Source organism: Candoia aspera, chromosome 10 (assembly GCF_035149785.1).
Source record: "Candoia aspera isolate rCanAsp1 chromosome 10, rCanAsp1.hap2, whole genome shotgun sequence".
Taxonomy (NCBI): Eukaryota; Metazoa; Chordata; class Lepidosauria; order Squamata; family Boidae; genus Candoia; species Candoia aspera.
This window is the reverse complement of record NC_086162.1, coordinates 6,769,464-6,783,507: the sequence shown is the minus strand read 5'-3', so window position 1 is coordinate 6,783,507 and position 14,044 is coordinate 6,769,464. Positions and strand designations below refer to the sequence as shown.

Sequence of the window (14,044 nt, the reverse complement as noted above, 5' to 3'; positions counted from 1 at the left end):
CTCCATTTCTGCTAATGTCACTGCTGGCTGTAAAGAATAGAGAAAACACGGTGTGATGATGTCAAGACAACACAGCAGTGAATTTTTCATGGGGAAAGAGCAACACAGGTGAGTGACTCCATATTCCTTGCAATGTCTGGCTGTTTGTTTTTATTAGGAGCAATGACATTATATTCTGTTCTTCTTCCGTGAAGCTCAAGGTGAAATTCCCTTGCTTTTTCATTACAACTATCTTGTGGACTTTCCCCAGGATGTCAACTCTTCATCGCAAGCTGTTTTCTGAGTGTTCCCAACTTTGGAAGTGAGACAGGCAACAACCATAAAAAGGTTTTTTGGATGGCAGAATTTTGTCCACCCAAAGATATGATGACATCACTTGAATGGACTATTTTATATATACAGTTTGGGGAAATTAGAAGGGCATTTTTTAAAAAAGCCTGTCAAACAGTTTGCACAAGTATTCAGCTTTCCTACCCCAAATTGGCAGGAAATATCTCTATTTTTAGCATTTGCTAACAGATTTTGACAGTGCAGTTTCCATCAGCTACTAAAAAGAGGTTCAGGGGTAAGTTTAGCCTGGAGGTTGCCCAACCATGCTCTACAGATACAGCAGAATCAGAGATGAGTTGGAAAGGTCAGTCAGCAGGTGATAAGAGAGACCTACCTCCACGTGACATACTGGAATGTGCAAGTGGATAGTACTTCGTGTTAAATGGGCAAACAGTTCAACTGTCTGCAATGGAACCATGTCTCTTCCTAAAGCTTTTTAACAGTTTAATCTGAAGCTCTCTTGGTTTTGCATTTTAAATTATTTGACCATACTGTAATAGGCTTTGGAAATTGTTACTTTGAACTCAGAAGTTTAGTTATTATTAGGGCTGTGCAAAGCACTCATAAAGGGATTTACCATGAGTGAAGATCACCTCCTTGAAGCATAAAAGCAGTTGAGGCTTTTGGAAACACCCTTTGGGACAGAAGCTGTTGAAGTTAATACCTGTTTCTGGCTGGCTTTGCAAGACCAGGTTACTGAAGAATTTTCCAGGTAGTGCTTTTCTACAAAGAGGTTTCATCCTCCTCCTCTCTGGTTTAAAACAAAGTTTCCTTGATGCAGTGATGTCACTACTGAAAGGAAGATCCACTGCCCCTTTGGAGGTCTCTTTGAGTGGGCCAACCTGAATGTTCTCTTGAATGAGCATTGCAGGCTTGGACCCTATCACATACAGAACTGCTTTTTGCCGGTTGTTAATAATTGTTGCTTGGTGTTGTGGGATAGGTTTGAGAAGATGAGAAACAAAGTTTGGCCTGGAAGCTAACACTAAAATAGTAACTTGTAGAGGGAGATGCAGAGGGAGGATGCAACCTGACCATTGCAGGGAAAGAAGGGTAGGCTGTTGGCTAGCTTCCTTTCCTTGAAAGTTGGACTTTGTCCAGAGAAGTCTAGATAACAGTGAAGGATGGTAAATGTCCTAACAGTCAGGAACCACACTGAGACGAGGCATAGGTCTCTAGTGTTTATTACTGCTACATAAAACAGAATCCTAACAAACTGAAGAAGCGTGGGGAAAACCCAGACAGATAAACCCCAAAAGTCAAGGCGGGTCTGATCTGTGTCTCTTTGAATGGCTGCTCAACTCCTCAGTACTACGCCTGCGTTTTCCCCCCTGGATAGGGGCCCCCTCCTGCTCACCATCAGTGCTCATGACAGTAAACCTCCTAACCTAAAGGTCCTGTTTTCATTTAGGAGAGTTCCTGGGACAATGTCTATTGCCCGGAATTAAACCCTGGATGAAAGTGCTAACCTGGCATGTATAAACTGCCAAGTCCTAGCTGAGAGAATAATGGGACTCAACCTCACCCATTTGTTCCACTGACACGCTACATAATGCAGTAGGCAAAGGCTGGAAAAGGGGTAGGTTTGCAATATGGTGCTAAAGGTGGTACAGTTATAGTCTCTAGGAATTCTCACTGACTAGAAGCCCCATCTACAATCTGCCACTTTTGAGTGTTTGCTGCAGAGTTTGGGTAGCTGGGGGAGTGCAGGGAGACTGTTAGTGTACTGTCTACCTTTCTGCACTACTTTGGACACCTTGGTAGATTACCTACATTGGAAACTAGATAGGGGAAAGCAGTCCTGCTATTTCCCTGGCACCTCTTGACAGCTTTTTGTTACCCTTCATCCTGGTATTCTTCTGAACCATTTATCAATACTGTTGTGCAGCAGTTCTGGTCCTTTGGTTGGGATGTGCCCAGAAAGCGATGGTGGAAAGTACTGGTCAACAACCAGGTTGTTGACCCTTGTGTTCCACAGGGTTTTATCTGGTCTCCTATGCTATAGCATTTACATGAAACTGTTAGAGGAACTTGTTGAGAGCTTTAGAGTGGAATGCCATCAGGATGATGATGACATTCAGCTCTACTGCTCTCCACCTACCAACGCCAAGGAATCAGTATCCTTAAATGCTGCCTAATCTCAGGAGTGGGCCCTATGAAGGAGACATGCTGGAATTAAATCCAGACAAGATGGAGGCACTGCTGGAAAGGAAAATGGACTGTAAGGTTGAACGTTTTTGTGGGAAAAAGGAGGCCTATTTTTTGGAAATGGACTTTGACAACCAGCTGTCACTGGATTTGCAGATGAAGGCTATGGTGAGGAATTTTTTTGGATAATTACTTTTCCTGAGCTGGATGGACTTTGCAACTGGCTAGTCAGTTAGATTGCTATACTGCTTAAATCATGTGACTCTTGGTGGTTTTATGCATATTGTTTTATATGCATAAAATAATAATAATAATAATAATAATAATATACTGTACAGTATGTATGAAGTTTTTTAAAAAAATAAAAAATATATAATAAAAAGAACAATACATCTGTATATAAAATACCAAAGGTGTTACTGAACTAGTTAAAAGCCCTCCAAAACAGCTCCATTTTAATCTGCTCGTGGGATGCCAACAAGATTGGAGCAGGTCTACCTGTCTGGGTGTGCTGTTCTGTGGTGTGGGGGCTATCACAGTTATTCATTTCTTGATTAACATCCTTCCTTCCAGACTGCCTAGTGTGTTGAGTGGGTAGGAAGCAGGGAATACAGTAAATTCAATAATAAATAAGGCTCTTGGGCTGCTTCAAAGGTTGTTCCTGGTTGTTTGTAGGTTTACACTTACAAACACTTCACTTTGCCAGGTCAATGACGTGTAGTGTGTGCACACATTCAGGGACAGCTTTTGAAGCACTTATGCAAGTCTGCCAAATACTACTTTAACACTTCTTCATTCATGCCAAAATGCTTTGCAGAGCAACTCCTGCAAAAATTCAGTCACATGTGTCCTGAATTGGCCTTCCCTGACTTAACATGAGTTCTGCAAATTAGCTGGGTTTTTCTGGAAATTGCAGACGAAATATTAGACATTTTTACTTCATTCAGATCTGAAGTACCATGCTGTCCAAAAAATGAAGGGAGCAAAAAAAAAAGGGAAGAAATCCCAGTCATCGTCCAGTGAGGCATGGGATTAAATCTCATTGAATAAAATGGAAAAGATTCTTACCTTGTTATTTTATATTCTTCTGACCTTAGAAGCAGAACCATCCATTGCTGACACCCTCAATTCCTTATGGTCCCTCTAAAGGGCACGTTTGGCCCTCAGCCTGAACATTTAAGATCTTAGCCCACACTTTCCTGCCAAATATAGAAGATGCCCCTTCAATTTGTCATCCGCAGTACCATTTAGGGCCAAGATTATAACTCATGCCCTTTTGCTTGATCTGGTGGCCTTTAATTATTTTAACATTTTGACTTATGCAAATGAACTGCTTCAAGTCCAATTTCAAAGGACTTTGGAATCTTTTGAACAAATAAAGATTTGCTTTCTCAGCCCAGGGTATTTTCTGTTACTTAGTGTGAGGGTTTTTTTGAAAAAAATTTCCTGCGGCAACAAAGGGATGAAATTTAAGGAATGCTATCATATATTCCTGAGCTGATGTAATTTTTCATTACATTAAGGTTGAGATGTGCTACCATTTAACATTAGACATCTTTCTCAGTTTCATCCTCTCTCTCCTCACTGGTTCCGAAAGCGACATTTTCTTCACAGTTCAGCGTATTGTGGGAACAGTCACGGTTACTCAGCCAGGAGCCTCAATCTGAAATCATCACAAATGCCATATGAAGACCAGGTCACCAGTCTGAGGGGTGAAGCACGGAAGCTGTACCATACGTTGATACAAAGGTCTCCAGTGACTTGAAAGCCAAGGATATCACAGCATGCCATTAAACATAAATGTATTGAATAGTTTTTTTTTTAAAAAAAACAACCTCTTGCTGTGAAACAGACATTTCAGTTTGGCCATGAAGATGGCAGCAGTTTTCATTAACTGGAACAGCAATATTTGGCTTTGTGTTGATATGTAGTGATATATTCTAGGAAGCCCATTCCGCTTAGAGCTGCCCAAATCTTACTTTTCTTTCTCTTTCTCTCTTTCTCTCTTTTTCCTTCTCTTTCTCTCTCCTTGCTAAGCCAACATATCTTTCTTTCTTTTGATTTTTCCCTTTCCCTTTCTCCTGCAGAAATGCCATTGCCTTCTTTTTTTCCTTGGCCCGGCAGAAATTTTACTTGCTTGCTCACTGCCTTTCCTACTCCTTGTCTGTACAGAGAACTCATGGTGTAGCTGCAGACCCAGGCCCACCTCAGTTACCTCCTTTTTCCCTCCCTTCCTTGGGCAGCCCCAACTTCTCAGCGTGTTTTCCCTGGCTAAGCCTTATCTCCTCCCTGCCCCTTCCTGGACTGCCTCAGAAGCAGTACCTACAATGCAGTGTAAGAATATGTGGTGGTTCTTGGATAGTGGTGCTGCTTGGTTTGAGAGGCCATGAGAACGACATGGCCCGACTAACCAGGACCTGAGAAACCAGCCAAGCTAGGTTGAGGTGAGGCACTAGGCCTCTTGTGCCATGACATTCTTCTTCCTGGAGTGCTTCCTGTGGTCCAGACTGTATATCTATGTGGTGCTTAGTGGGCTGGCCTTACACAACAGTGTTTTTAGCTCCTACAAAGTATTGTTGCAGGCTAAAGGAAATAACTTGGTAGGCCATCAGTTTGAGACCCCTGTGCTAAGCCCAGTGGTGTATTTGTTTTGGGCATAGTGTGTTCACAGCAATTTCTTAGCTTGGGTTTAGAATTCAGCATGTTGTTTTAACTCAGTCAAGGGTTAAAATAGGATGCACACAGACATATGGACAGGCACAGGCTGTGAAAACATTCAGTTCAGAACTTCACTTATAGAATGATTCAGGTGAATCCACAAATTGAGTTGACTCAGGTTGAATTATGAAACTGAATCAAAGCTTTTGTATTTGCTTTGATTGCTTTTGTATCTACCCAATGACTAGATTGATCTTTGTACATCTAATAAAAGGTAAATGGCATCTAATTTATTTCTTGCAATGGAAAGTACACTTGGTTAATATTGTCTTTATGATTCTTGATCCCTTTGCCTCATCAGTTGGATCAACAGTGATGGGCCTAGGTAGGATAGGGGCCCCTGCCTTCCTTTGGATTGCTGGTTTCCTTTCTTTCCTTGCCTTAACCAGTGTGGTCTTAGGCCAGTAACAAGAGCCGAAAAGTTAAAATAAGAGGGGGAAAACCCTTGACAAGGGCTCCTGCCATTCCCCCCCCCCCACAAAGCTTCAGAAAGAGACAGCTTGAAATCTGATGGGATGATGAGGCAAAGGGACCTTCTAGACCTGGGCCCAGATAATCTTTTACAACTCTCCACCAATTAAGGCAAAGCAATGAATGGGCAATTTTTCAAATTTTCTAGAGGAACTTAAAAACAAACAAACATTAGTTTTTCAAGGGGAGAACTCTTCCTTAATGGTACCATTAATGAAAAGGCCTCATAGGAGGAGTTCACTTGAGATGTCTTTCCTTAAGTTTGGATGGGGAAAAGAAAGTGTGAGAAGACTGCAAAGCCCTGGGGGCAGAGAGGAATGTACAACCAAAGATAGGACATCCATACATACCTTTGGCCTCTTTGTAACTAAACAATTTCAAGGAACTCATAAAGTGATCTTGCAAATCTCTGTGGAAATCTCTTCTGTTCGGAAATAATTTCTAAATCAAAATTTCTTCAAACTGATAGGAAAAAAATGCAGGAGAATTTCTCTGCCTGACACACTTTTTTTCCAGGATATTTGTGTTTGGAGGTTTTTTTTAGGATGGGGCTGTTATGGAATGCGTCTCTGAAGGGGGAGGTGATGTGGTGGATTTCCATAATGCTGCTGGTTCTCAGGAGGGGGGGAGCACATTCCAGGAAGGATAGCAAGATAAGAGGAGACAGCCCAGGAAGCGAGGGTGGGAAGACTAAGAGGTTCAGAATAGACCCACCCTAGAGCCTCCGAGGTTATTTCCCCTGAGGTTAGGCAGAGGTGCTTTAGTCTGGCAAGATTCTGTCTATTAGCAAATAAAGAACTGAAGTTTGGCTGGACTGATTCTTTGTTGTACTTAGGCTGGGCCTGATGGGGCAGATTGAGGGAGGAATGTAGGATTAGGGATTTTTCATTCACTCTGTCAGCTACAGAACTAGAGCTTTTGCTTTTTGGGGGTCTCGGAATAAGGCAAACTGTACTGCCAGTTCCAGGCAATTGTACTGCCTTTGTCTTTTCAGTACAGTTGGGAAGTACTTGAGGGGTACACAAAGAATGAAGGAGGTTGCACATGTGCTAAAAGCTGTGGACTGCTCACAGCTGCCTTGAGCAATTTACTTCTGTTGTAGTGCAATTAAGTGACAAACAATGGGCAACTTCTGGAACTGAAATTAGTTCTCACTCTAGATGGCTGTAATGGGAATTCAGGATTGGCAGTGAGGTTAGTATTGGGGACACCTGAAAACTTGGGCTGATAATTGTCTGGGGGCACTAATTCTAATGAGAAAACCAAGAAGGCAAAATGGCTGTCTGCTGAGACACTAGAAGTAGCCCAAGAAAGAAGGAAAGCAAAAGGCAACAGTGATAGTGGGAGATATGCCCAATTAAATGCAAAATTCCAGAGGTTAGCCAGAAGAGATAAGGAATTATTTTTAAACAAGCAATGCGTGGAAGTGGAAGAAGACAATAGAATAGGAAGGACAAGAGACCTCTTCCAGAAAATTAGAAACATCGGAGGTAAATTCCAGGCCAAAATGGGTATGATCAAAAACAAAGATGGCAAGGACCTAACAGAAGAAGACGAGATCAAGAAAAGGTGGCAAGAATATACAGAAGACCTGTATAGGAAGGATAACAATATCGGGGATAGCTTTGACGGTGTGGTCAGTGAGCTAGAGCCAGACATCCTGAAGAGTGAGGTTGAATGGGCCTTTAGAAGCATTGCTAATAACAAGGCAGCAGGAGACGACGGCATCCCAGCTGAACTGTTCCAAATCTTGCAAGATGATGCTGTCAAGGTAATGCATGCTATATGCCAGCAAATTTGGAAAACACAAGAATGGCCATCAGACTGGAAAAAATCAACTTATATCCCCATACCAAAAAAGGGGAACACTAAAGAATGTTCAAACTATCAAACAATGGCACTCATTTCACATGCCAGTAAGGCAATGCTCAAGATCCTGCAAGGTAGACTTCAGCAATTTATGGAGCGAGAATTGCCAGATGTACAAGCTGGGTTTAGAAAAGGCAGAGGAACTAGGGACCAAATTGCGAATATCCGCTGGATAATGGAAAAAGCCAGGGAGTTTCAGAAAAACATCTGTTTATGTTTTATTGACTATTCTAAAGCCTTTGGCTGTGTGGACCATAACAAATTGTGGCAAGTTCTTAGTGGTATGGGGATACCAAGTCATCTTGTCTGCCTCCTGAAGAATATGTATAACAACCAAGTAGCAACAGTAAGAACAGATCACGGAACAACAGACTGGTTTCAGATTGGGAAAGGAGTACGGCAGGGCTGTATACTCTCACCCTACCTATTCAACTTGTATGCAGAACACATCGTGCGGCAAGCTGGGCTTGAGGAATCCAAGGCTGGAGTTAAAATCGCTGGAAGAAACATTAACAATCTCAGATATGCAGATGATACCACTTTGATGGCTGAAAGCGAAGAGGAACTGAGGAGCCTTATGATGAAGGTGAAAGAAGAAAGTGCAAAAGCTGGCTGGCAGCTAAACCTCAAAAAAACCAAGATTATGGCAACCAGCTTGATTGATAACTGGCAAATAGAGGGAGAAAACGTAGAAGCAGTGAAAGACTTTGTATTTCTAGGTGCAAAGATTACTGCAGATGCTGACTGCAGTCAGGAAATCAGAAGACGCTTAATCCTTGGGAGAAGAGCAATGACAAATCTCGATAAAATAGTCATCACACTGACAACAAAGGTCCGCATAGTTAAAGCAATGGTGTTCCCCGTAGTAACATATGGCTGTGAGAGCTGGACCATAAGGAAGGCTGAGAGAAGGAAGATCGATGCTTTTGAACTGTGGTGTTGGAGGAAAATTCTGAGAGTGCCTTGGACTGCAGGAAGATCAAACCAGTCCATCCTCCAGGAAATAAAGCCAGACTGCTCACTTGAGGGAATGATATTAAAGGCAAAACTGAAGTACTTTGGCCACATAATGAGAAGACAGGACACCCTGGAGAAGATGCTGATGCTGGGGAGAGTGGAGGGCAAAAGGAAGAGGGGCCGACCAAGGGCAATATGGATGGATGACATTCTAGAGGTGACGGACTCGTCCCCAGGGGAGCTGGGGGTGTTGACGACCGACAGGAAGCTCTGGCGTGGGCTGGTCCATGAAGTCACGAAGAGTCAGAAGTGACTAAATGAATAAACAACAACTAATCCTAACTTCTGGGCCAGTTTGTACAATTCTCCAAACTTATCCACTGCCATTAGGTAATTTTCTATTCTGATAATGTTCTGTCATTTATTGTCACATCAGAATTACATAGCCTTGGCCTCTCTCTCCAGGATATATAGGCCAATTATCCCTTGTGGAAGTCAGATCAATGGTAAAGGAATGAATTAGGGATATTGACCATCAGAATGATCTTGTCAATACTTCTGAATGATATTGCCAAATGCTAGATTGCCACAACCTCTCTACTGTGGGGTATCTACACAGTCTTACAGTAAGTGTAAGTGGGCTTTTTCCAGAGCCCATTTTAATGCTCTTCCTTTTGCACTGTTGTATTGTCAGAGACTTTGTCTTAGAAGCTCTAGAGAGGTAGGAAATCTTGCCCATATCTCCTCTCTTTTATGTACTCTTGTATTGTCAGAGACTTTGCCTTGGTCATTTCAAATGGCATCATTCTCAATGTTCCAGCCATTAAAAAAAAAACACTTCCAAATAGGTCGTTTTAACCCCAAAATGGGCATTTTCAAAAGTTGGGAGCTGAAAACTAGCTGTGTAGTCTGTGACTTGTGTTTCGGCTTGGAAGTGAGTCAGCTTCCATGGCTGAAGATGAACTTGGCCTCTCTAATACCTTGGTCACTAGCTCTCTTTGGACTACTCCAAAGTTCTCTCTTTTGTGTATATAATATATATGTAGCATCTGGTCAATAATCAATAACTGTATATTGAGCATGCCAAGTGACACAGGAAAGACAATAGGAAACTGCCTTATCACAAGGCAAATTTTTGGCTAATAGCTCTGGAGGGAAGAAGTATTTCTCATTTTGACCTGGGGATGACAAAGATTGGATTGAGGATCTTGTACAAAGAACACAGATCCTCTTCCCCTAAGCTGTAACTGTTTTGTTGTTCGCTTACACTGTTGCTTATTGCATTCATATTTTATCCTTCCTCCACCATGCTAGGGATAACATGCCCACTCCTGGCCCCTAGAGAACCAAGAAGATTCACCTGAGGCAGATGGCTGTGATCTCATTCTGCTAACAGCTACACACTTTTTGAATTATTCCAGAAACAGCTGATGGCAGCTGTTGCCGGAAGAGCAGCAGCTGTAATAATTAGGGTTAGGGGAGAAATTTGTTGGGTCACCTTTTAATATGAACGTTACACTTCCTGAGCTAATGTACAAAGTGGAATGCAAATTTCTTTCATTTTTCACACTTCTCCAAATTTTGTGGTGCGATGCTTTCGTTTAAAAATACATACAAAGTGTGTACATTAGGGGAAAGGTCTATGAAAGTCCAATATTAAGAGCAAATTGCTTGGAAAAAATGTGCATATTAGGGAAGAACTCACTCAAGAATGCATTTTCATGAAGACTTTTTAAAAAAAATACAAACTGATGTGGAAAGAAGAAAAAACAAACACCACTGTGTATAAACAGTGTAGGATGTGCAACAGGCATTTCCCCCAATCCCATGGTATAGTCGGCCAAAATGAAATAATATCAAGGGGTATGGAACCTGTAGTTATAGGCATCCATTTCAAAATGTTTCTTAACTGAAAAATACCACAAATATATGTTCAGGCAAATTCCATAAAAGAGTGGTTGTGTGCAAAAACATCTATATGAGCAGTCAGATTCCACAAGAAAATGCAATGTGTCTCTGTCTAATACAAAATGTTGATAAAGCAAAGTAACCCAAACACCATTTAAAAATCGATCCATATATTTCTAATCATGGTATTATTACATTATATACTTCTAAACAGACCTATCCATTCTATATCAGTGGCTGAAATGCACAACTTTAATTAAATATGGAAAGAACAAAAATCCATACAGTTTTGTTGCTGTTTTGGGTGACAAAATGTTTTCTCCCTTTTAATGATCATTCCATCCTATTTCCACATTCCTTTTCAGGTAAAAGGAAGTCCCAAGAACATTTGTCAATGTATTTGTGCACATTTTATCTATTTCCATACCTATTAGAATATATGAATTTTTGCCATCTGTTCTCTTTAATATACTGCATAATCTATGCATTGTTTTTGTGCACAGAATTTCCTAATGCTCGGATGATCATATGCAAGGATGGGTACATTTATTTTTGGGGTCAGATACTGCATCATAAAAATCTGGAAAACATTGAACGGAAACTATAATTTATTTCACATATTGCTTTAGAAATAATTTGATATATTCTTTATAGAAAAATGATATTAAACTCTCTCCAAATTCTAGCCTATTTGTGCCTGGGCAGAGCAGCAAGCTGCACCTTGGCCCACTCCAAGACTGGTTTAGTTACTTTGGCACTAAGGCAGAAAATCTGATGAGTATTTTTCTTCCTCCTAGATAGTGAAAATGTATAGCGGAAATGGTTGAACAATTCATTGCCCAATCAATTGTCCAAGGCAGTTGTCTGACTCTGCTGAAGTGTAGGCCACATAGACTATATCTGAGAAAAAGTATCAGTGCTCAGCATCCTGCAGGATAACTGCCACATCTGTTTAATTGCTATACTTAGGAATTATCGACACTCTTTTGCTTTAGAACTGTCCTCAAAGATATCCATTTTGGTTGGGATCTTGAGAAATCTTCTGCCCGTCTCCCCAGACATTGCTTGTGATGCTCCTCTAGCAGTTTCACTTCATTTCCCTCTATGAATGCCTTGCTTTGCTTTGCTTTTTTAATTTAAGAGCTGCCACGACTGCCTCCTGTAGCTGCCTGCATAATCCCAGACATGGATTTATGTCAACAGTTTTCAGTCTGTAAACTGCTGTGAAAGCATTTGCAAGTTGGGTGGAATGTACATTCCGTTAGAGGAGACAGGAGATTTGTAATTTTTAAAAAAATATCTTGTTCATTGTGCTTCTTGATCCTTTCCATTACAGTGCAATACAGTGGTTTTCTCATAGTTCCAAAGGAAATTTAAATCAAAATTTATCAAACAATCAGAACTGGGAATACGCACACACACATATGCACTGATTCCCCCAGAGTGTCAGGAAAGAGTTCCAAAGTTGAGGAGATAAATTCTCTACCTGCTTCTCATTTGATTTTGGTAGAGAGATTGCAAAGGGTATTCAAATGCTAAAAGGATGAAAGACCTGTGAGATGTTTTAAACAAGAAACCATTCTCAGTGTTTCAGGATTGCCTGTAAATAAGAAGGCCTATTTGTTTTCTCTGGACTTTCTTGAGTGGTGTTTAATGTTATTTTTATTTTATTCATTATGAAAACATTCTCCCACTTTCCATTAAAAGTAATCCCCAGATGGCATACATTAGAACAGAACCAATAAAATGGTATAGAACCACACTTAAAGCCATAAAAGAGCATCATAAAAACAAGAGCAACACACTAAATGACCAAGAAGCATAAGTTCAACCAATAGCTTGGTCAAATAAATAGCTTTACAGCTGAGGCTAAAAGCTAAGAAGACTCCACATCGGCTGTAACTGAACAGGGAAAGAAGTTCACAGTTGGAGCATCTTTATCAAGATCATTCTCTATCTGGGTGTGAATTTCTATGCATTTGTCAAGATAGTATTTCTTCTGGGTCGGTATGCAGGAGAAAAAGTGATTGTCAGATATTAAGGTCCAAAGCTATACATTATTATTTGATGCATTCAGTGAAAAGGGTTTACCTGCATCCTATCTTCTTCCTAAAGGAAGCCATCATAATGTGTCATGCACAACAGGTATTCTGAATTACTTTCAATATGAGTGTTTATTTACCATGTCTGCATTCAATTTAGACATTCTTTGAAGGGTCCACAAGTTCAGGCTCCAGGTTAAACCCTGAAAGGATTGTTACTCAACTGGCTACCACAGCTATTGGGGACATACCAAATGAAACCTTCTCAGGTCCTGTGTTGCCCTAAATGTTTAGGGTTTTGTGACTTAAAATAATTTACACATCTTATTTCAGCTCAGTCATTGTATGAGCAGCATGTCTAGCTAGGTAAACCTTCTGCAGGACTATATATTTGGAAAGAAGCCTGTTCTCATTTTATAAAGAAAGGTGTTTCAAGAAACAACAAAAACACTCACTCCTTTTGAGAGCTGTTGTGAATCCTACTGCTGTCTTCTTGTAGAGCCTCTGAAGAGGTGATAGGGTGGCAGCTAACCTGCAGAAGAGGAGATGAAGATCTGGGCTGTAGTTCCTCAGGGAGGCCTTGGACTCTCTTCCATATCTCATGGCAAGCTTTATCCAGACTGTCCTGGGGAGTGTTGTGATGGATCCAGATGTGTCTTGGGAATGGGCCCAGAGGGAAAGGGCCTTTGGGGTTGACTGCTGAACACTGAACGTTGCTCCTACTTGTCAGCATCTCACTTTGCACGCCAAGAAGCAGGAAGAAAAAATTTAAAAAATAGGAGAGTGGGCAGCACACTTTTTCTGTGGTGTGTGCATGTGCATTTATCTAGTGTGGCTTTTTTTTTTAGATGGCATAGAATGGCATGAATGGCAACAAACCTAGGTAGCCAAGTAACCATGGAATACTTCTAGGAAGGCAACTGATAGGGAGAGCAACTGGATGGAGTCATACTGAGTCTCAGAGATCTAGCAAGAGGAGGAAGGGGAGATTCTGTCCGCCCTGAAGAAGCATAAAGAACATACAGAGGCTGGAACCAGGTTTACTTCCTCCCTCCAACTGATACTTCTACAGCAACTGCTTGTCACCAAAGGTATTTTTCTTTCCTTTTTTTGATGGTTCTCAAATATAAAGTATTAGATGCTTAGCATCCAGTCAGAGAAATGATCCATCTAATTATTCTTGCTTACTATTATTATTTATTACTACTGTACATCTGTACTCTACAGTTTGATATAAATAGAAGAAAGTCAGGCTTGAGGCCTGAAGGGTTTGCTGTGTACAGATGTAAACAAATATTGGAAAGGAAGAAAAAGAACTGAAAGGGATGGATCTGAATTTATTGATAAAGGTTTGGTGATGGGTTAAGGCAAAGTCTTCATGAAGACATTCTGAGAAGGATCTGAGGGAAAACAAAAGTGCAACCGCAAAAATCTAGCTTTCAGTGGCTTTTGAGGGAGAGTGGCCAATTTATAGCTGTGCCTTTAAGTAAAATTTAGTGATATCCAGGCAGACAAGTGACAAGTGCCTTAGTAAGACATCCTGATCCAAAAGGCCAAGCAAGTCATATTATTCAAGTTCATCCAATTTCTTAGCTAGAGGT

The 14,044-nt window shown here is 40.9% G+C and overlaps 1 protein-coding gene across 1 annotated transcript in view; it reads right to left on the bottom strand.

Moving 5' to 3' along the window:
• C10H1orf94 (chromosome 10 C1orf94 homolog) overlaps positions 1-13,176 on the bottom strand; it is a 43,066-nt gene extending 29,890 nt beyond the window's left edge. The window contains exon 1 of the mRNA XM_063312550.1: positions 12,899-13,176. Within this exon, the coding sequence (XP_063168620.1) occupies positions 12,899-13,176 (278 nt within the window). The remainder of the gene's footprint in view (positions 1-12,898) is intronic.
• Between the last annotated feature and the right edge of the window lie 868 nt (positions 13,177-14,044).